This window comes from Ranitomeya imitator, chromosome 6, assembly GCF_032444005.1.
Source record: "Ranitomeya imitator isolate aRanImi1 chromosome 6, aRanImi1.pri, whole genome shotgun sequence".
Lineage (NCBI taxonomy): Eukaryota > Metazoa > Chordata > Amphibia > Anura > Dendrobatidae > Ranitomeya > Ranitomeya imitator.
The window spans coordinates 19,714,784-19,738,671 of NC_091287.1; the positions used below are offsets into that span (position 1 = coordinate 19,714,784).

General features: G+C 43.8%; 1 protein-coding gene across 2 annotated transcripts in view; it reads left to right on the forward strand.

The window, feature by feature from the left end:
- The window catches only part of CRHR2 (corticotropin releasing hormone receptor 2), a 280,374-nt gene that overhangs the window by 245,103 nt on the left and 11,383 nt on the right, over nt 1–23,888 (forward strand). For both annotated transcript variants that reach the window (XM_069729278.1, XM_069729279.1), the window contains 5 exons: nt 1,794–1,854; nt 3,058–3,130; nt 8,335–8,420; nt 9,353–9,488; nt 10,100–10,141. In XM_069729278.1, coding sequence (XP_069585379.1) covers nt 1,794–1,854; nt 3,058–3,130; nt 8,335–8,420; nt 9,353–9,488; nt 10,100–10,141 — 398 coding nt within the window. The remainder of the gene's footprint in view (nt 1–1,793; nt 1,855–3,057; nt 3,131–8,334; nt 8,421–9,352; nt 9,489–10,099; nt 10,142–23,888) is intronic.

Consider the following 23,888-nt stretch of genomic DNA (forward strand, 5'->3'; position numbering starts at 1 on the left):
GGACGATAGGAAGCCAGTGAAGGGCTTGGCATAGGGGAGAGGCTGGGGAATAGTGGGGAGACACGTAGATTAGTCGGGCAGCCGAGTGTAGGATGGATTGGAGTGGTGCCAGAGTGTTGGAGGGGAGGCCAGAGAGTAGGAGGTTGCAGTATTCGAGGTGGGAGATGATGAGTGCGTGCACTTTTGTTTTGTGGTTTCGTGGTCAAGGAATGCACAGATCCGTTAAATATTTTTGAGTTTGGGACTGCAGGAGGAGGCAAGGGCTTGGATATGTGGCTTGAAAGTGAGGGCAGAGTCTAGGATCACCCCGAGGCATCGGGCGTGTGGGACTGGGGAAAGTGAGCAGCCATTGACATTGATGGATAGGTCTGGTGGAGGGGTAGAGCGAGATGGGGAAAGATGATGAATTCTGTTTTGTCCGTGTTCAGTGTTAGAAAGCGAGCAGAAAAGAAGGCTGAGATAGCAGACAGACAGTGTGGGATTTTGGTGAGTAAGGAGGTGAGGTCAGGTCCAGATATGTAGATCTGTGTGTCATTGGCATAGAGATGCTACTGCATACCGTGAGATTCTATGAGCTGTCCCAGGCCGAAGGTGTAGATGGAGAAGACTAGGGGTCCTAGAACAGAGCCTTGAGGAACACCGACAGACAGGGGGCGAAGTCAGGAGGTGGTGTGGGGGAGGGAGACACTGAATGTTCGGTCTGTCAGATATGACGAGATTCAGGATAGGGCCAAGTCTGTGATGCCAAGAGATGAGAGGATCTGTAGTAGAAGGGAGCAGTCCACAGTGTCAAAGGCAGAAGACAGGTCCAGGAGAAGGAGGACAGAGTAGTGTCGCTTACTCTTGGCAGTTAGTAGGTCGTTGGACACTTTAGTTAGGGCAGTTTCAGTTGAGTGATGGGTCGGAAGCCAGATCATAACCGGTCAAAGAGGGAGCAGAAGGAGAGGTGGGAGGACAGTTCAAGATGGACGTGTTGTTTCAGTAGTTTTGAGGCATAGGGGAGAAGAGATATTGGGCAATAGCTAGATACAGAGGATGGGTCGAGGGAGGGCTTTTTGAGGATGGGTGTGATGGAGGCATGTTTGAAGGATGAGGGGAAGACGCCAGTTGTGAGTAAGAGATTGCAGAGGTGTGTTAGGGTTGGGATGAAGACCATGGTGAGGTTAGTGATGAGGTTGGACCGGTGCGGGTCAAACGTGCAAGTGGTGAGGTGTATTAGTATGGTGTAAAGTATTGCACAGCGCTCTTTCCGAACAATCTGCTGTCCATGTAATGCATGGCCATGTCGGGTCCACCATAGAGGGAAATCCTTCTTCTTGATGCTGATTGTGGTCTCTCCCTCTAGAAACTACGAATTGGATGGTAGACAATGTGTTTTCTGAACCACAGATCCCCTATGAAAAAGCATATACCTTCCCTCTGCTGGAACGACCCCAGCCCTCATAATTGTAGAAAAGGAGGTGACCGGAGCACTTCCCCCATACACAGCGCACATGTTCTGGAACTCTGTCAACTTTCATTAGGTTTTCTTAGTTGTTGATCCAAGTCATAAATCAGGGTAATTTCCTTTAGAGTGCTGGATAATTGCATCTAATTAGCTGCTCCGAGCCGTACACAAAAGAGATGAATGTGTGCAGCAGAGCGGCAATCAAAAACGACATCATAAACTGATAATAGGTTACAAAACCTTCAAAACATCGGAAACTATCTGCAACTGCAGTATACAAGAGGCACAACATACGGTATATCTATATCCAACATTAATAAGAATTCCTGCATTTGTGTGTTTCTAGGTATTCCATGTCCCATAATAATCGCCTGGGCTATAGGGAAGCTGTGCAACGAGAACGAGCAGTAAGTTTATATGTTTTACCACATTCGGGGCAGCATTATAGTAGTTATATTCTTGTACATATGGGTAGTATTATAGTAGTTATATTCTTGTACATAGGAACAGTATTATAGTAGTTATATTCTTGTACATAGGGGCAGTATTATAGTAGTTATATTCTTGTACATAGGAGCAGTATTATAGTAGTTATATTCTTGTACATAGGAACAGTATTATAGTAGTTATATTCTTGTACATAGGGGCAGTATTATAGTAGTTATATTCTTGTACATAGGAGCAGTATTATAGTAGTTATATTCTTGTATATAGGGGGGCAGTATTATAGTAGTTATATTCCTGTACATAGGAACAGTATTATAGTAGTTATATTCTTGTACGTATGGGCAGTATTATAGTAGTTATATTCCTGTACGTAGGGGGCAGTATTATAGTAGTTATATTCTTGTACATAGGGGCAGTATTATAGTAGTTATATTCTTGTACATAGGGGCAGTATTATAGTAGTTATATTCCTGTACATAGGAACAGTATTATAGTAGTTATATTCTTGTACATATGGGCAGTATTATAGTAGTTATATTCTTGTACATAGGGGCAGTATTATAGTAGTTATATTCTTGTACATAGGAGCAGTATTATAGTAGTTATATTCTTGTACATAGGGGCAGTATTATAGTAGTTATATTCTTGTACATAGGGGCAGTATTATAGTAGTTATATTCTTGTACATAGGGGCAGTATTATAGTAGTTATATTCTTGTACATAGGAGCAGTATTATAGTAGTTATATTCTTGTACATAGGAGCAGTATTATAGTAGTTATATTCTTGTACATAGGGGCAGTATTATAGTAGTTATATTCTTGTACATAGGGGCAGTATTATAGTAGTTATATTCTTATACATAGGAGCAGTATTATAGTAGTTATATTCTTGTGCAGAGGAGGTAGTATTATAGTAGTTATATTCTTGTACATAGGGGCAGTATTATAGTAGTTATATTCTTGTACATAGGGGCAGTATTATAGTAGTTATATTCTTATACATAGGAGCAGTATTATAGTAGTTATATTCTTGTGCAGATGAGGTAGTATTATAGTAGTTATGTAGTGTATTTGTTCTTAGTGACAATATTACTGTATATACATTTTTGTACATATATGGAAACACTTGAATGTTCGTTATTTATCACACTTTTTTTTTCAGATGCTGGATTGGAAAAGGGCCAGGAAAGTACATTGATTATATTTATCAAGGACCTGTCATCCTCGTACTTCTTGTAAGTTGCAATATCTTTTTCGATATGAACAAGAGCAGATATTTTTTTCCCTGTTTACTCGGCTCAAACAAACATTATCTAGTGCACATTAGCAATATTCACCTTCCAGGATCTGCTGGAAATATTGCAGTATAATTAGGTAATAAAAATGTAAGCAAAATAAATTGTAAAACAATATGACAGAAATAAATGTAATATAAGCAAACAATTGTCCTACTTTCCGCTTATTGGATTCACTTTAGCCTTAAGTAAAAAAAAAGTATATGAGCAATGATAATAATACATTTCTAAATACATAAAAAAAATACAGGACAATAAAGGAAACACTTGTGCGAGGATATTTATAGTCAGAATTACATACTAATACAGGAGCTATCATTATCATAATTGCACCTTGTGGTAAAATGTCTTGAAATAAAAAGCCAGAATAAAGAAAGAAAGATTTCAGAAAAAAATAATAGGAAAAATAGGAGTAAATCAGCCACGTGGAAAAAATCCCACAAAAAATATCTCCTTTCTGAAATTAATACTAAAGAGAAAAGCTTGGCTGATATTGCTTTTTATCTATCGCACGTTTATTATTATGCTTGTTTTTGGGTTCTATTTGCATTGGGATTTTGTGACCTCAGTGAGTGATTGCACAGTGTATGACAGACTAAGTGCAACACAAAAGGGATAAGGGAAAGGGGGCCCAACACTAAGGAAACGGGGAGTGGAAACCCCTAGGCAAATCTAATGTCACCCTTTCTGCCCTAAGAGACCCTAAATTGGTTCTGCACCTATCGCCGAAAAGGATACCTAGTCCCTGTCAGACCCTAACATAGTAACATAGTAACATAGTTAGTAAGGCCGAAAAAAGACATTTGTCCATCCAGTTCAGCCTATATTCCATCATAATAAATACCCAGATCTACGTCCTTCTACAGAACCTAATAATTGTATGATACAATATTGTTCTGCTCCAGGAAGACATCCAGGCCTCTCTTGAACCCCTCGACTGAGTTCGCCATCACCACCTCCTCAGGCAAGCAATTCCAGATTCTCACTGCCCTAACAGTAAAGAATCCTCTTCTATGTTGGTGGAAAAACCTTCTCTCCTCCAGACGCAAAGAATGCCCCCTTGTGCCCGTCACCTTCCTTGGTATAAACAGATCCTCAGCGAGATATTTGTATTGTCCCCTTATATACTTATACATGGTTATTAGATCGCCCCTCAGTCGTCTTTTTTCTAGACTAAATAATCCTAATTTCGCTAATCTATCTGGGTATTGTAGTTCTCCCATCCCCTTTATTAATTTTGTTGCCCTCCTTTGTACTCTCTCTAGTTCCATTATATCCTTCCTGAGCACCGGTGCCCAAAACTGGACACAGTACTCCATGTGCGGTCTAACTAGGGATTTGTACAGAGGCAGTATAATGCTCTCATCATGTGTATCCAGACCTCTTTTAATGCACCCCATGATCCTGTTTGCCTTGGCAGCTGCTGCCTGGCACTGGCTGCTCCAGGTAAGTTTATCATTAACTAGGATCCCCAAGTCCTTCTCCCTGTCAGATTTACCCAGTGGTTTCCCGTTCAGTGTGTAATGGTGTCTAACGGTAAGCTCTGCTTAGGGAAGGAAGGGGTGAACGCTGGTTGAGCATCACTAACACTAAAGACAGCTAGGATACACAAAACAAGGGGAAACTTAGCATGAGTAGACTCAGAGAGAAACACCGTTGTCCTTTAAACTCCAAAGAGGATGCTAGCCGACTGCTGGAGCTCCAAGCCTCAACAGGGAAGTGCAAATAGAAAATAATACCCGCAACTCCCAACAGGAAGTTGGGAGTTATAAGCACCCAGATCCAGGTGTGGCCATTAGAGCCGGGAGGTAGCCAGTGGGTCCTAGCGTCAGAAGGACCAGGCAGAAGTCTGCAAAGCAAACTGCTGCGACCTTCTCCAGACAGATGCAGCCTCTGACACATCCGTGACAGTGATGACTAATCCAATGGATGAAAATTGTTTATATGGTCGTTAAAGGGGTTGTCCAGGCTTGGGGCACAAGTCTGCAGTCACTCTATGTACACACTGCACGCTATCAGGATTCTGCGATGCCAACTAGACGTGCTTGATCTCACTCTATACAAGTGAATTGAGCGAGGCCAGAAAAGTGTAGTCGGAATGTGGGCGGAAGTATGCATAGAGTATACCTGTGGTCACATGACCCCCCACTCCTAACACCAGCATTGGAGAATCCTGACAGTATGCATGGTGTAAGAATTCACAAGTCTGCAGTCACTCTATGTGCACACTGTGCGCTGTCAGGATTTTGCAGTGCCAACTAGACGTGCTTGACCTCGCTCAATACAAGTGAATTGAGAAAGTCTGGACAAGTCTAGTCGGAATGTGGCCGGAAGTATGCATAACGAATACTTATGGTCACGTGATCAGCCACCCCTAATGCCAGCTCCGGAGAATCCCGAGAGCACGCAGTGTGCACGCTGTGAGGATTTACACGTCTTAAGTCACATAGAGGGAGTGCAGACTTGAGTCCCAAGCCTGGACAACCCCTTTAACCGGAGAGGCAATCAAGACTAGAAAATGTCTCTTCAATGGGGTCCATGGAAGAAATATGGGCAGTTTGTTGGCTCATGAAGGACCAAAAAAAGAATTAAAAAAAAAACCAAAGATACAAAAAAATGAGTTACAAGAGTACAATGGGGTGAGAAATAAGCCTATAAGTGCCTTTGTTGAAGCAGTGATTGCACTCATAACTTTTCTAATATAAATCACAAGGTAAATCAAACTACCCAAGAACAGATAAATGTCATGAAAAGGGTTTATATATTTATGGCTGCGCAGAGTTTACGGACCAGCCCTTCCAATCAAAAGTTCCTAATATGTTAATTGTGGTGAGTGGGGTGCACATATTTATGGCTTTACATTGCTTTTGAATCTTCCATTTAAATGCAAAATTTTGTAAAAGTTTCCAAGCCCCTATAGATCTATGGAGAAAGACTTTCACATATTTTTCTCCTTGCATTGTTTTTGATAGATCCTTTTTTTTAAATTAAATCAATGTTGTCACTTTCTTTTTAACTTTTGATTATAAAGGCCGGTTTCATAAATCGTGCATGGCCAAAAATATCATCACACCTGTATGGACTCCAGGACTTTTACACCAATGTAACTTATTTGTAAAAAACTCTGATTTGGAAGAGGTGGATGACAAACTTCATGGCCAAAAATATGTGCACACACCACTCATCACATCTACTGGACATGAGTGTTAAGACTTAAAAATGTTAAAAAGTTATATCGTTGAAGTGGTATAGCCTGATTCTTTCCAATCAGAGAGTTTTTAAAAAGTTACATTTATTAGTTAATGGCGTCAAACCACTATGAATGTGATGAGTGGGGAGGAAGTTCCAAAGTTTTTGAAAAAGTTCAATCAATCCCTGAAAGTTCTAAAGCCCATGTAGACGTGATGAACGGGAGTGCCCGTATTTTTGGCCATGCCATGTTTTTGAACCCTTTAAAATAAAAACTTTTTTTTTAACCGCTGTATCGGTACTTCCAAGTCCTGGAGCCCATAACTGGGGGTTGCCCGTGTTTCTGCCCATTCCAATCAGAAGTGACATCGATGATTCTGAGCAGTCCTTCATTATTTCCATCACAGTTTATTCTCCGTTTATTGCCGAGGATCCAGCGACCTTGTGTTTTACATTCGATGAATAATCCCTCAAGGGCTGAACGCAGCCCAGTAAATAAGCAGAATGTTTCTTCCAGTCATTTTTATTGATGGAGCTTATTTTCCCTGCATTAAATTATATGAGATGCGGAGTGTGTCCTTGTGGGTGAGCCGTTTCTGGGCTCTGAGAGACGTCGTACCGGACTCTTCAATCAGGGGCAATATTGAAAAATATTTTATTAGAATTTCACTTTCCCTAAAATACGTTTTGAGAATATCACATTCCGAGCATCGCCGTCCCGAGGAGTAAGACGAAAATAAGTGGTATAAATCAGACCTCGATTTATGGACGCTGTTTCTGGATTTCTACAGGAATTAATTATTTTTCTTATTTCTTTTTATTTACCAATTGGCATTAAAAAGTCTAAAAATGAAACGTATAAAACTTTTTGGTTCATATCCACAAATTAGGTCATTTATGCATTTGCAAAAATGTATGCTGGTAGCGTGTATGATGGTTGTTAGCATCAGGATTAGGAGAGCCAGTAAATGACTGGACAACTCGAGCGTCAGAGGATGGAGATGTGTTTACATGTCCTTGGGCCCCGCTTGACTTTATGGGCCCCTGCGGACAGCATACAACATACGTGGACACGTGATTAATTGAAAGACCGCAATAATGACAAAGAAAATTAAGCTAAATATATGCATTATAAAATATGATGGCTACATAAATAATACCGCCATACAGTGCTACAATGTGTCCAATCCGCACATTAAAGCCTCTGATGGAAGGAAGGCACTGACATATGACTGTAGTGATGAGTGGATCTCTTGAAATACAAATTCACCAAGTTTTTTTTTAGAAAATGTGCTTCACAGTAAATCGATTTGTCGTAAACCAAAGCCTCCAATTGTCTTGAAAGACATACGGTATATATAAGGTGGGATTGCAGTTATACTATAACCACACTGACCAAGCAAGCAGCGGCTGCCATCTGCCTGCCCCATTCCTTGCCCTGAATCACAGACACAGTGACTCTCCTGCTTCATATTCAGTGACTCTCCTATATCTCGCTCCCTATTAATTAGCTTTATATTACTTCCTTTTACTCACACATTAGTCTTCTATACTGCTATGCTGTCACACACTAGCTGTACCGTTTATTAAGTGGTTTATCACTTTCTCTCCCTGTGACGTCCTCTCACTTCCCAGATTGTCCACAAAATTACTGCTGCATTCCCTGCCTTGGCTTTTATACAGGCTATGATAGTCCCTCCTGATTGGCAGCTTATACCATAAGATATGATGGCCGCAGAGCTTTATAAAGAAGCCCCTATGTTCGGGCCTGAGGTCATATGATCCTTCCATGGCTGATGGAATAATTTAATATATGATAAAATGGAGGAAGTTACTTTAATCAGTTTACTTTACCTTATAGGAATACAGTGGCGAACATCACCAGTACGCTCTTCTGGAAAGTGCTGCATGCTGGGTCTTGCAGTATAACATTTTCTCTTTTTTATATTTTGTAGATCAATTTTGTATTTTTATTCAACATTGTGAGAATATTAATGACAAAACTACGAGCTTCGACCACATCAGAGACCATACAGTACAGGTGAGCATTCTAGGTGGCGGAAGTCAATGTGAAGGAACATGTGTGGTCAGAGACAGAATATAGACAATTTATCAAGGTGCCGTTATAGTTTTGACCTTTCGGTTGTGGATGGAATCGGCACTTTTTTTTATCACCTGCAGCAGGGTAACTAGTAAAAATGACCGATGGCTGTGAATGCTGTCTTCTACAAATGAAAAGTTTCAGTCTCTAATCAATGGAGCAATAATTAGTTACTGGACCAGAATATTTTTTTTAGGAAATTGCTGTATTACACGCTGGAATTAATAGAGTACTATAACATTGGAATACTATGTTTATGCCCTTTGCAGGACCTCAGGGGCGGAACATTTGGTATGCACCACCCCCTAGCACTGCACCGCCCCCTTGGAACCTTTTGATATAGCTTTTACAGTGTGTTTTGACACATTTTCTAATTAGAATATATGCTGTTTTAATAGACCATGTTCTAGTTAAAATTCAGAAACAAAATCCTGGCAAGTAAAATCATATTTAAAAAGCAATAAAAAAAAAAACAAAGAATTGATATAATGCTTTTATTTACCAGCCATTAAAAATACAACATGTGCACTGCAGGCGGCTTATTTAAAACATTTTTAATGGGGATTTTGGCGCAGAATCTTATTGGGAAAAAAACGCCTAAAAAAGCCTCTGTGTGAACATTCCCTTAGGGTTGAATGAAATTTTGCGGTTGTGATGTTGCAAAAAAGAGGTGCATTGACTTGATTTCAGTAAACCTGACCATAATGTGTGAATCAGCTCTTACCAGGACACATTTCTGTGATCACCTGTAAATGGATTCTTTTTTTTCTGATTGTGGACAGTCACCTTAACTGCTGCAGTCCTAGAATTTGTACCAAATTTTCCTTTTTTTTTCTTCTAAAATTTTCCATATATGTGTCCATGATTTATAGGAAAGCTGTTAAGGCCACGCTGGTGTTGCTCCCTCTCCTGGGAATTACATACATGTTGTTCTTCGTGAATCCGGGGGAAGATGACGTCTCGCAGATAGTGTTCATTTATTTTAATTCATTTCTTCAGTCTTTTCAGGTAAGTTATTCAATCAGAGACACTGATGCAAATTAAAGATGTTGGGGAGGGAAAATCTGTACCTGCCCTCCCCCCCCTCCCCCCCAATGGCTTAACTTGAAGTTCAAAGACCCCATTGCAAAATCTCCAAAAAGGAGCCCCCAACTATAACAGCACTTTAATAAAATTGGATTTCTCATTTGGGCCAAAGGGACTTTTTTGCTCCCCTAAGCCCCGGGGACTGGGTGTGACTTCAACCCCCGCACCTACTATAGGGAATAGAGCATTTTACCAACATTCAAGACTAGATTCATAAAAGTCGATCAAGAAATTAGAAGAAAAAGTTAAATGACTATTTCATCAACTTGATACATTTTAAGAAAAAAAGTTGTAACAAGACATAAAAGGCCAAACATAGAAAATCCCCAAAAGTCACGTGACGCTTCTCCTAAAGTCAAACAATGATTGGAGGAACTGAAAGCAAAGGACACCCCCTCATATAGTGAATGTGACCCCTAAATACCTGTGACAGACGTCTGTTTATATTCATTTACAACTATTGCGTTTTACAAAGTAGACACACATCGTCACCGGGAAATTTCTCTAAACAAGCTTTGCCGCTTTTCTTTCAGGGTTTCTTTGTATCAGTATTTTACTGCTTCCTGAATGGGGAGGTAAGTGATTTTTGGGAAAGATTTATTTGCAGTACCTTCCAGATTGTATCACTTTTATTCATACACGTAGTCGTAAATGCAAACATTTACTAAAAACAGTTTATGTGACTGCAGACTTGCGAATCCTCACAGTGCACACAGTGCACGCTGTCAGGATTCTATGGGAGCGGTTGGTCATGTGATTTGCAAATGTCCAGACACATTCCAACTAGATGTGTCCTGCCTTGTTCATTTCACACGTCTAGTTGGCACGTGACCGCATGTATGCAAATCAGATACTTCTCCAGCTCCCAGCACAGGAGAATCCTGAAAGCTCACCTTGTGAAGATTCACAAGTCTGCAGCCACTCAGTGACTGCACACTTGCACCCCAAGCCTTGATAACCCCTTTAAACCTCTTGGGCCCTAATGAAAAACCTGTAACAGGGCAATGACCTACGATGTTTTATTTCTAATACTGATATTTTCTTATGTGACCCAGAGGATTTCGACCTTTTTTTACAAGGTACACAATTTTTATTTATTTTTTTACTGAGGTTCCCTTTAAGAGGTAATGCTGTCTTTAAGGCCAAATCGTAGACTGACAGACACAGAACGGGATGGTTAATGTTTTATTGATTGAGACTCTGAGAATATTTTTCATCTCGTATCTTTGTCTCAAATTCATTTTCTGACCTAAAACTTCTTAATTGTTTGATATTCGGATATCTGGCACCAAAGAATAAATCTGCTTTTAATCTATAATATATTAGCGCAGGCCGCGGTTTTCATTCTCCGTCTTCTCCGTGTGCCTCCTACTACAGTCAGGATCACTTAAAATGCAGAATTGAAGTAATTAAGGGATAATCGAGAAGTCGTCATTTTGGGGGCTTTTGTATATATGTAACAGTCTGAAAGAAGAAATCTAGAATCCTGGGATTTCTGTAGAGATAAAAGGGTCTCCGAAAGGGGAAGTAAACACAAAAATTGTCCACCGCTCTCATTTAAAAAAAAAAATAAAATACATTTTTTTATATAATTTATTTGTATTTATTTTATTTTATTAGACTTATGGTCCCTTCTGTGGCAATCCTGTCCAGACTGTGAATAAGGCAACTCCCTCAACCTCCTTCATCACAAGGGCGTGTCCATACAATAGTGGAAAATGCCATCAGTGCCCCAGCATCAGTGCCAGATACCCATAGTTCCCCAGTATCAGTGCCACCACCCATAGTTCCCCAGCATCAGTGCCAGATACCCATAGTTCCCCAGCATCAGTGCCAGATACCCATAGTTCCCCAGTATCAGTGCCACCACCCATAGTTCCCCAGTATCAGTGCCACCACCCATAGTTCCCCAGCATCAGTGCCAGATACCCATAGTTCCCCAGCATCAGTGCCAGATACCCATAGTTCCCCAGTATCAGTGCCACCACCCATAGTTCCCCAGCATCAGTGCCAGATACCCATAGTTCCCCAGCATCAGTGCCAGATACCCATAGTTCCCCAGTATCAGTGCCACCACCCATAGTTCCCCAGTATCAGTGCCACCACCCATAGTTCCCCAGTATCAGTGCCACCACCCATAGTTCCCCAGTATCAGTGCCACCACCCATAGTTCCCCAGTACCAGTGCCACCACCTATAGTTCCCCAGTATCAATGCCACCACCCATAGTTCCCCAGTATCAGTGCCAGATACCCATAGTTCCAGAGTATCAGTGCCAGATACCCATTGTTCCCCAGTATCAATGCCACCACCCATAGTTCCCCAGTATCAGTGCCACCACCCATAGTTCCCCAGTATCAGAGCCACCACCCATAGTTCCCCAGTATCAGTGCCACCACCCATAGTTCCAGAGTATCAGTGCCACCACCCATATTTCCCCAGTATCAGTGCCACCACCCATAGTTCCCCAGTATCAGTGCCAGATACCCATAGTTCCCCAGTATCAGTGCCACCACCCATAGTTCCCCAGTATCAGTGCCACCACCCATAGTTCCCCAGTATCAGTGCCAAATACCCATAGTTCCAGAGTATCAGTGCCAGCTACCCATAGTTCCCCAGCATCAGTGCCACCACCCATAGTTCCAGAGTATCAGTGCCACCACCCATAGTTCCCCAGTATCTGTGCCAGCTACCCATAGTTCCCCAGTATCAGTGCCACCACCCATAGTTCCAGAGTATCAGTGCCACCACCCATAGCTCCCCAGTATCAGTGCCACCACCAGTAGTTCCCCAGTATCAGTGCCACCACCCATTGTTCCCCAGTATCAGTGCCAGATACCCATAGTTCCCCAGTATCAGTTCCACCGCCCATAGTTCCCCAGTATCAGTGCCAGCTACCAGTAACAGTGCCAGCCATTAATATAGTCCCAGTAACAGTGCCAGCCATTATTATAGTCCCAGTAACAGTGCCAGCCATTATTATAGTGCCAGTAACAGTGCCAGCCATTAATATAGTCCCAGTAACAGTGCAAGCCATTAATATAGTCCCAGTAACAGTGCCAGCCATTAATATAGTCCCATAGTTCCCCTGTATCAGTGCCACCACCCATAGTTCCCCAGCATCAGTGCCAGATACCCATAGTTCCCCAGCATCAGTGCCAGATACCCATAGTTCCCCAGTATCGGTGCCACCACCCATAGTTCCCCAGTATCAGTGCCACCACCCATAGTTCCCCAGTATCAGTGCCACCACCCATAGTTCCAGAGTATCAGTGCCACCACCCATATTTCCCCAGTATCAGTGCCACCACCCATAGTTCCCCAGTATCAGTGCCAGATACCCATAGTTCCCCAGCATCAGTGCCACCACCCATAGTTCCTCAGTATCAGTGCCAGATACCCATAGTTCCCCAGTATCAGTGCCACCACCCATAGTTCCCCAGTATCAGTGCCACCACCCATAGTTCCCCAGCATCAGTGCCAGATACCCATAGTTCCCCAGTATCAGTGCCACCACCCATAGTTCCCCAGTATCAGTGCCACCACCCATAGTTCCCCAGTATCAGTGCCACCACCCATAGTTCCAGAGTATCAGTGCCACCACCCATATTTCCCCAGTATCAGTGCCACCACCCATAGTTCCCCAGTATCAGTGCCAGATACCCATAGTTCCCCAGCATCAGTGCCACCACCCATAGTTCCCCAGTATCAGTGCCAGATACCCATAGTTCCCCAGTATCAGTGCCACCACCCATAGTTCCCCAGTATCAGTGCCAGATACCCATAGTTCCCCAGTATCAGTGCCACCACCCATAGTTCCCCAGTATCAGTGCCACCACCCATAGTTCCCCAGTATCAGTGCCACCACCCATAGTTCCCCAGTATCAGTGCCAAATACCCATAGTTCCAGAGTATCAGTGCCAGCTACCCATAGTTCCCCAGCATCAGTGCCACCACCCATAGTTCCAGAGTATCAGTGCCACCACCCATAGTTCCCCAGTATCTGTGCCAGCTACCAATAGTTCCCCAGTATCAGTGCCACCACCCATAGTTCCAGAGTATCAGTGCCACCACCCATAGTTCCCCAGTATCAGTGCCACCACCAGTAGTTCCCCAGTATCAGTGCCATCACCCATAGTTCCAGAGTATCAGTGCCAGATACCCATAGTTCCCCAGTATCAGTTCCACCGCCCATAGTTCCCCAGTATCAGTGCCAGCTACCAGTAACAGTGCCAGCCATTAATATACTCCCAGTAACAGTGCCAGCCATTATTATAGTCCCAGTAACAGTGCCAGCCATTATTATAGTGCCAGTAACAGTGCCAGCCATTAATATAGTCCCAGTAACAGTGCAAGCCATTAATATAGTCCCAGTAACAGTGCCAGCCATTAATATAGTCCTAATATCCGTGTCGTATAGCAATTCATGAGAGTGTAAGTCAACAAAAGTGCCCCAGTATCAGTGCCACCACCCATAGTTCCCCAGTATCAGTGCCAAATACCCATAGTTCCCCTGTATCAGTGCCACCACCCATAGTTCCCCAGCATCAGTGCCAGATACCCATAGTTCCCCAGCATCAGTGCCAGATACCCATAGTTCCCCAGTATCAGTGCCACCACCCATAGTTCCCCAGTATCAGTGCCACCACCCATAGTTCCCCAGTATCAGTGCCACCACCCATAGTTCTCCAGCATCAGTGCCACCACCCATAGTTCCCCAGCATCAGTGCCACCACCCATAGTTCCCCAGTATCAATGCCACCACCCATAGTTCCCCAGTATCAGTGCCACCACCTATAGTTCCCCAGTATCAGTGCCAGATACCCATAGTTCCCCAGCATCAGTGCCAGATACCCATAGTTCCCCAGCATCAGTGCCAGATACCCATAGTTCCCCAGTATCACTGCCACCACCCATAGTTCCCCAGTATCAGTGCCACCACCCATAGTTCCCCAGTATCAGTGCCACCACCCATAGTTCCCCAGTATCAGTGCCACCACCCATAGTTCCCCAGTATCAGTGCCACCACCCATAGTTCCCCAGTATCAGTGCCAGATACCCATAGTTCCAGAGTATCAGTGCCAGATACCCATTGTTCCCCAGTATCAATGCCACCACCCATAGTTCCCCAGTATCAGTGCCACCACCCATAGTTCCCCAGTATCAGTGCCACCACCCATAGTTCCCCAGTATCAGTGCCACCACCAATAGTTCCAGAGTATCAGTGCCACCACCCATATTTCCCCAGTATCAGTGCCACCACCCATAGTTCCCCAGTATCAGTGCCAGATACCCATAGTTCCCCAGCATCAGTGCCACCACCCATAGTTCCCCAGTATCAGTGCCAGATACCCATAGTTCCCCAGTATCAGTGCCACCACCCATAGTTCCCCAGTATCAGTGCCACCACCCATAGTTCCCCAGCATCAGTGCCAGATACCCATAGTTCCCCAGTATCAGTGCCACCACCCATAGTTCCCCAGTATCAGTGCCACCACCCATAGTTCCCCAGTATCAGTGCCAAATACCCATAGTTCCAGAGTATCAGTGCCAGCTACCCATAGTTCCCCAGCATCAGTGCCAAATACCCATAGTTCCCCAGTATCAGTGCCACCACCCATAGTTCCAGAGTATCAGTGCCACCACCCATAGTTCCCCAGTATCTGTGCCAGCTACCCATAGTTCCCCAGTATCAGTGCCACCACCCATAGTTCCAGAGTATCAGTGCCACCACCCATAGTTCCCCAGTATCAGTGCCACCACCCGTAGTTCCCCAGTATCAGTGCCACCACCCATTGTTCCCCAGTATCAGTGCCAGATACCCATAGTTCCCCAGTATCAGTGCCAGCTACCAGTAACAGTGCCAGCCATTTATATACTCCCAGTAACAGTGCCAGCCATTAATATAGTCCCAGTAACAGTGCCAGCCATTTATATACTCCCAGTAACAGTGCCAGCCATTAATATAGTCCCAGTAAGAGTGCCAGCCATTATTATAGTCCCAGTAACAGTGCCAGCCATTATTATAGTCCCAGTAACAGTGCCAGCCATTAATATAGTCCCAGTAACAGTGCCGGCCATTAATATAGTCCCAGTAACAGTGCCAGCCATTAATATAGTCCCAGTAACAGTGCCAGCCATTAATATAGTCCCAGCAACAGTGCCAGCCATTAATATACTCCCAGTAACAGTGCCAGCCATTATTATAGTCCCAGTAACAGTGCCAGCCATTAATATAGTCCCAGTAACAGTGCCAGCCATTTATATAGTCCCAGTAACAGTGCCAATCATTAATATAGTCCCAGTAACAGTGCCAGTCATTAATATAGTCCCAGTAACGGTGCCAGCCATTATTATAGTCCCAGTAACAGTGCCAGCCATTAATATAGTGCCAGTAACAGTGCCAGCCATTTATAAAGTCCCAGTAACAGTGCCAGCCATTATTAAAGTCCCAGTAACAGTGCCAGCCATTAATATAGTCCCAGTAACAGTGCCAGCCATTACTATAGTCCCAGTAACAGTGCCAGTCATTAATATAGTCCCAGTAACAGTGCCAGTCATTAATATAGTCCCAGTAACAGTGCCAGCCATTAATATAGTCCCAGTAACAGTGCCAGCCATTAATATAGTCCCAGTAACAGTGCCAGCCATTAATATAGTCCCATTAACAGTGCCAGCCATTAATATAGTCCCAGTAACAGTGCCAGTCATTAATATAGTCCCAGTAACAGTGCCAGCCATTTATATACTCCCAGTAACAGTGCCAGTCATTACTATAGTCCCAGTAACAGTGCCAGCCATTAATATAGTCCCAGTAACAGTGCCAGTCATTAATATAGTCCCAGTAACAGTGCCAGCCATTAATATAGTCCCAGTAACAGTGCCAGCCATTAATATAGTCCCAGTAACAGTGCCAGCCATTAATATAGTCCCAGTAACAGTGCCAGCCATTAATATAGTCCCATTAACAGTGCCAGCCATTAATATAGTCCCAGTAAAAGTGCCAGCCATTAATATAGTCCCAGTAAAAGTGCCAGCCATTAATATAGTCCCAGTAAAAGTGCCAGCCATTAATATAGTCCCAGTAAAAGTGCCAGCCATTAATATAGTCCCAGTAAAAGTGCCAGCCATTAATATAGTCCCAGTAAAAGTGCCAGCCATTAATATAGTCCCAGTAACGGTGCCAGCCATTATTATAGTCCCAGTAACAGTGCCAGCCATTAATATAGTCCCAGTAACAGTGCCAGCCATTTATAAAGTCCCAGTAACAGTGCCAGTCATTAATATAGTCCCAGTAACAGTGCCAGCCATTTATATACTCCCAGTAACAGTGCCAGTCATTACTATAGTCCCAGTAACAGTGCCAGCCATTAATATAGTCCCAGTAACAGTGCCAGCCATTTATATACTCCCAGTAACAGTGCCAGCCATTAATATAGTCCCAGTAACAGTGCCAGCCATTAATATACTCCCAGTAACAGTGCCAGCCATTAATATAGTCCCAGTAACAGTGCCAGCCATTTATATAGTCCCAGTAACAGTGCCAGCCATTAATATATTCCCAGTAACAGTGCCAATCATTATTATAGTCCCAGTAACAGTGCCAGCCATTATTATAGTCCCAGTAACAGTGCCAGCCATTAATATAGTCCCAGTAACAGTGCCAGCCATTTATATAGTCCCAGTAACAGTGCCAGCCATTATTATAGTCCCAGTAACAGTGCCAGCCATTAATATAGTCCCAGTAACAGTGCCAGCCATTAATATAGTCCCAGTAACAGTGCCAGCCATTTATATAGTCCCAGTAACAGTGCCAGCCATTATTATAGTCCCAGTAACAGTGCCAGCCATTAATATAGTCCCAGTAACAGTGCCAGCCATTAATATAGTCCCAGTAACCGTGCCAGTCATTAATATAGTCCCAGTAACAATGCCAGCCATTAATATAGTCCCAGTAACAGTGCCAGCCATTTATATACTCCCAGTAACAGTGCCAGCCATTAATATAGTCCCAGTAACAGTGCCAGCCATTAATATACTCCCAGTAACAGTGCCAGCCATTAATATAGTCCCGGTAACAGTGCCAGCCATTAATATAGTCCCAGTAACGGTGCCAGCCATTAATATAGTCCCAGTAACAGTGCCAGCCATTAATATAGTCCCAGTAACAGTGCCAGCCATTAATATAGTCCCAGTAACAGTGCCAGCCATTAATATAGTCCCAGTAACAGTGCCAGCCATTATTATAGTTCCAGTAACAGTGCCAGCCATTATTATAGTCCCAGTAACAGTACCAGCCATTATTATAGTCCCAGTAACAGTGCCAGCCATTAATATAGTCCCAGTAACAGTGCTAGGCATTTATAAAGTCCCAGTAACAGTGCCAGTCATTAATATAGTCCCAGTAACAGTGCCAGCCGTTTATATACTCCCAGTAACAGTGCCAGTCATTACTATAGTCCCAGTAACAGTGCCAGCCATTAATATAGTCCCAGTAACAGTGCCAGCCATTATTATAGTCCCAGTAACAGTGCCAGCCATTTATATACTCCCAGTAACAGTGCCAGCCATTTATATACTCCCAGTAACAGTGCCAGCCATTAATATAGTCCCAGTAACAGTGCCAGCCATTAATATACTCCCAGTAACAGTGCCAGCCATTAATATAGTCCCAGTAACAGTGCCAGCCATTAATATACTCCCAGTAACAGTGCCAGCCATTAATATAGTCCCGGTAACAGTGCCAGCCATTAATATAGTCCCAGTAACGGTGCCAGCCATTAATATAGTCCCAGTAACAGTGCCAGCCATTAATATAGTCCCAGTAACGGTGCCAGCCATTAATATAGTCCCAGTAACAGTGCCAGCCATTAATATAGTCCCAGTAACAGTGCCAGCCATTAATATAGTCCCAGTAACAGTGCCAGCCATTAATATAGTCCCAGTAACAGTGCCAGCCATTATTATAGTTCCAGTAACAGTGCCAGCCATTATTATAGTCCCAGTAACAGTACCAGCCATTATTATAGTCCCAGTAACAGTGCCAGCCATTAATATAGTCCCAGTAACAGTGCTAGGCATTTATAAAGTCCCAGTAACAGTGCCAGTCATTAATATAGTCCCAGTAACAGTGCCAGCCGTTTATATACTCCCAGTAACAGTGCCAGTCATTACTATAGTCCCAGTAACAGTGCCAGCCATTAATATAGTCCCAGTAACAGTGCCAGCCATTATTATAGTCCCAGTAACAGTGCCAGCCATTTATATACTCCCAGTAACAGTGCCAGCCATTTATATACTCCCAGTAACAGTGCCAGCCATTAATATAGTCCCAGTAACAGTGCCAGCCATTAATATACTCCCAGTAACAGTGCCAGCCATTAATATAGTCCCAGTAACAGTGCCAGCCATTAATATACTCCCAGTAACAGTGCCAGCCATTAATATAGTCCCGGTAACAGTGCCAGCCATTAATATAGTCCCAGTAACGGTGCCAGCCATTAATATAGTCCCAGTAACAGTGCCAGCCATTAATATAGTCCCAGAAACGGTGCCAGCCATTAATATAGTCCCAGTAACAGTGCCAGCCATTAATATAGTCCCAGTAACAGTGCCAGCCATTAATATAGTCCTAATATCCGTGTCGTATAGCAATTCATGAGAGTGTAAGTCAACAAAAGTGCCCCAGTATCAGTGCCACCACCCATAGTTCCCCAGTATCAGTGCCAAATACCCATAGTTCCCCTGTATCAGTGCCACCACCCATAGTTCCCCAGCATCAGTGCCAGATACCCATAGTTCCCCAGCATCAGTGCCAGATACCCATAGTTCCCCAGTATCAGTGCCACCACCCATAGTTCCCCAGTATCAGTGCCACCACCCATAGTTCCCCAGTATCAGTGCCACCACCCATAGTTCTCCAGCATCAGTGCCACCACCCACAGTTCCCCAGCATCAGTGCCACCACCCATAGTTCCCCAGTATCAATGCCACCACCCATAGTTCCCCAGTATCAGTGCCACCACCTATAGTTCCCCAGTATCAGTGCCAGATACCCATAGTTCCCCAGCATCAGTGCCAGATACCCATAGTTCCCCAGCATCAGTGCCAGATACCCATAGTTCCCCAGTATCACTGCCACCACCCATAGTTCCCCAGTATCAGTGCCACCACCCATAGTTCCCCAGTATCAGTGCCACCACCCATAGTTCCCCAGTATCAGTGCCACCACCCATAGTTCCCCAGTATCAGTGCCACCACCCATAGTTCCCCAGTATCAGTGCCAGATACCCATAGTTCCAGAGTATCAGTGCCAGATACCCATTGTTCCCCAGTATCAATGCCACCACCCATAGTTCCCCAGTATCAGTGCCACCACCCATAGTTCCCCAGTATCAGTGCCACCACCCATAGTTCCCCAGTATCAGTGCCACCACCAATAGTTCCAGAGTATCAGTGCCACCACCCATATTTCCCCAGTATCAGTGCCACCACCCATAGTTCCCCAGTATCAGTGCCAGATACCCATAGTTCCCCAGCATCAGTGCCACCACCCATAGTTCCCCAGTATCAGTGCCAGATACCCATAGTTCCCCAGTATCAGTGCCACCACCCATAGTTCCCCAGTATCAGTGCCACCACCCATAGTTCCCCAGCATCAGTGCCAGATACCCATAGTTCCCCAGTATCAGTGCCACCACCCATAGTTCCCCAGTATCAGTGCCACCACCCATAGTTCCCCAGTATCAGTGCCAAATACCCATAGTTCCAGAGTATCAGTGCCAGCTACCCATAGTTCCCCAGCATCAGTGCCAAATACCCATAGTTCCCCAGTATCAGTGCCACCACCCATAGTTCCAGAGTATCAGTGCCACCACCCATAGTTCCCCAGTATCTGTGCCAGCTACCCATAGTTCCCCAGTATCAGTGCCACCACCCATAGTTCCAGAGTATCAGTGCCAGCTACCCATAGTTCCCCAGTATCAGTGCCACCACCCATAGTTCCAGAGTATCAGTGCCACCACCCATAGTTCCCCAGTATCAGTGCCACCACCCGTAGTTCCCCAGTATCAGTGCCACCACCCATTGTTCCCCAGTATCAGTGCCAGATACCCATAGTTCCCCAGTATCAGTGCCAGCTACCAGTAACAGTGCCAGCCATTTATATACTCCCAGTAACAGTGCCAGCCATTAATATAGTCCCAGTAACAGTGCCAGCCATTTATATACTCCCAGTAACAGTGCCAGCCATTAATATAGTCCCAGTAACAGTGCCAGCCATTATTATAGTCCCAGTAACAGTGCCAGCCATTATTATAGTCCCAGTAACAGTGCCAGCCATTAATATAGTCCCAGTAACAGTGCCGGCCATTAATATAGTCCCAGTAACAGTGCCAGCCATTAATATAGTCCCAGTAACAGTGCCAGCCATTAATATAGTCCCAGCAACAGTGCCAGCCATTAATATACTCCCAGTAACAGTGCCAGCCATTATTATAGTCCCAGTAACAGTGCCAGCCATTAATATAGTCCCAGTAACAGTGCCAGCCATTTATATAGTCCCAGTAACAGTGCCAGTCATTAATATAGTCCCAGTAACGGTGCCAGCCATTATTATAGTCCCAGTAACAGTGCCAGCCATTAATATAGTGCCAGTAACAGTGCCAGCCATTTATAAAGTCCCAGTAACAGTGCCAGCCATTATTAAAGTCCCAGTAACAGTGCCAGCCATTAATATAGTCCCAGTAACAGTGCCAGCCATTTATATAGTCCCAGTAACAGTGCCAGTCATTAATATAGTCCCAGTAACAGTGCCAGTCATTAATATAGTCCCAGTAACAGTGCCAGCCATTAATATAGTCCCTGTAACAGTGCCAGCCATTAATATAGTCCCAGTAACAGTGCCAGCCATTAATATAGTCCCATTAACAGTGCCAGCCATTAATATAGTCCCAGTAACAGTGCCAGTCATTAATATAGTCCCAGTAACAGTGCCAGCCATTTATATACTCCCAGTAACAGTGCCAGTCATTACTATAGTCCCAGTAACAGTGCCAGCCATTAATATAGTCCCAGTAACAGTGCCAGTCATTAATATAGTCCCAGTAACAGTGCCAGCCATTAATATAGTCCCAGTAACAGTGCCAGCCATTAATATAGTCCCAGTAACAGTGCCAGCCATTAATATAGTCCCAGTAACAGTGCCAGCCATTAATATAGTCCCAGCAACAGTGCCAGCCATTAATATACTCCCAGTAACAGTGCCAGCCATTATTATAGTCCCAGTAACAGTGCCAGCCATTAATATAGTCCCAGTAACAGTGCCAGCCATTTATATAGTCCCAGTAACAGTGCCAATCATTAATATAGTCCCAGTAACAGTGCCAGTCATTAATATAGTCCCAGTAACGGTGCCAGCCATTATTATAGTCCCAGTAACAGTGCCAGCCATTAATATAGTGCCAGTAACAGTGCCAGCCATTTATAAAGTCCCAGTAACAGTGCCAGCCATTATTAAAGTCCCAGTAACAGTGCCAGCCATTAATATAGTCCCAGTAACAGTGCCAGCCATTACTATAGTCCCAGTAACAGTGCCAGTCATTAATATAGTCCCAGTAACAGTGCCAGTCATTAATATAGTCCCAGTAACAGTGCCAGCCATTAATATAGTCCCAGTAACAGTGCCAGCCATTAATATAGTCCCAGTAACAGTGCCAGCCATTAATATAGTCCCATTAACAGTGCCAGCCATTAATATAGTCCCAGTAACAGTGCCAGTCATTAATATAGTCCCAGTAACAGTGCCAGCCATTTATATACTCCCAGTAACAGTGCCAGTCATTACTATAGTCCCAGTAACAGTGCCAGCCATTAATATAGTCCCAGTAACAGTGCCAGTCATTAATATAGTCCCAGTAACAGTGCCAGCCATTAATATAGTCCCAGTAACAGTGCCAGCCATTAATATAGTCCCAGTAACAGTGCCAGCCATTAATATAGTCCCAGTAACAGTGCCAGCCATTAATATAGTCCCATTAACAGTGCCAGCCATTAATATAGTCCCAGTAAAAGTGCCAGCCATTAATATAGTCCCAGTAAAAGTGCCAGCCATTAATATAGTCCCAGTAAAAGTGCCAGCCATTAATATAGTCCCAGTAAAAGTGCCAGCCATTAATATAGTCCCAGTAAAAGTGCCAGCCATTAATATAGTCCCAGTAAAAGTGCCAGCCATTAATATAGTCCCAGTAACGGTGCCAGCCATTATTATAGTCCCAGTAACAGTGCCAGCCATTAATATAGTCCCAGTAACAGTGCCAGCCATTTATAAAGTCCCAGTAACAGTGCCAGTCATTAATATAGTCCCAGTAACAGTGCCAGCCATTTATATACTCCCAGTAACAGTGCCAGTCATTACTATAGTCCCAGTAACAGTGCCAGCCATTAATATAGTCCCAGTAACAGTGCCAGCCATTTATATACTCCCAGTAACAGTGCCAGCCATTAATATAGTCCCAGTAACAGTGCCAGCCATTAATATACTCCCAGTAACAGTGCCAGCCATTAATATAGTCCCAGTAACAGTGCCAGCCATTTATATAGTCCCAGTAACAGTGCCAGCCATTAATATATTCCCAGTAACAGTGCCAATCATTATTATAGTCCCAGTAACAGTGCCAGCCATTATTATAGTCCCAGTAACAGTGCCAGCCATTAATATAGTCCCAGTAACAGTGCCAGCCATTTATATAGTCCCAGTAACAGTGCCAGCCATTATTATAGTCCCAGTAACAGTGCCAGCCATTAATATAGTCCCAGTAACAGTGCCAGCCATTAATATAGTCCCAGTAACAGTGCCAGCCATTTATATAGTCCCAGTAACAGTGCCAGCCATTATTATAGTCCCAGTAACAGTGCCAGCCATTAATATAGTCCCAGTAACAGTGCCAGCCATTAATATAGTCCCAGTAACCGTGCCAGTCATTAATATAGTCCCAGTAACAATGCCAGCCATTAATATAGTCCCAGTAACAGTGCCAGCCATTTATATACTCCCAGTAACAGTGCCAGCCATTAATATAGTCCCAGTAACAGTGCCAGCCATTAATATACTCCCAGTAACAGTGCCAGCCATTAATATAGTCCCGGTAACAGTGCCAGCCATTAATATAGTCCCAGTAACGGTGCCAGCCATTAATATAGTCCCAGTAACAGTGCCAGCCATTAATATAGTCCCAGTAACAGTGCCAGCCATTAATATAGTCCCAGTAACAGTGCCAGCCATTAATATAGTCCCAGTAACAGTGCCAGCCATTATTATAGTTCC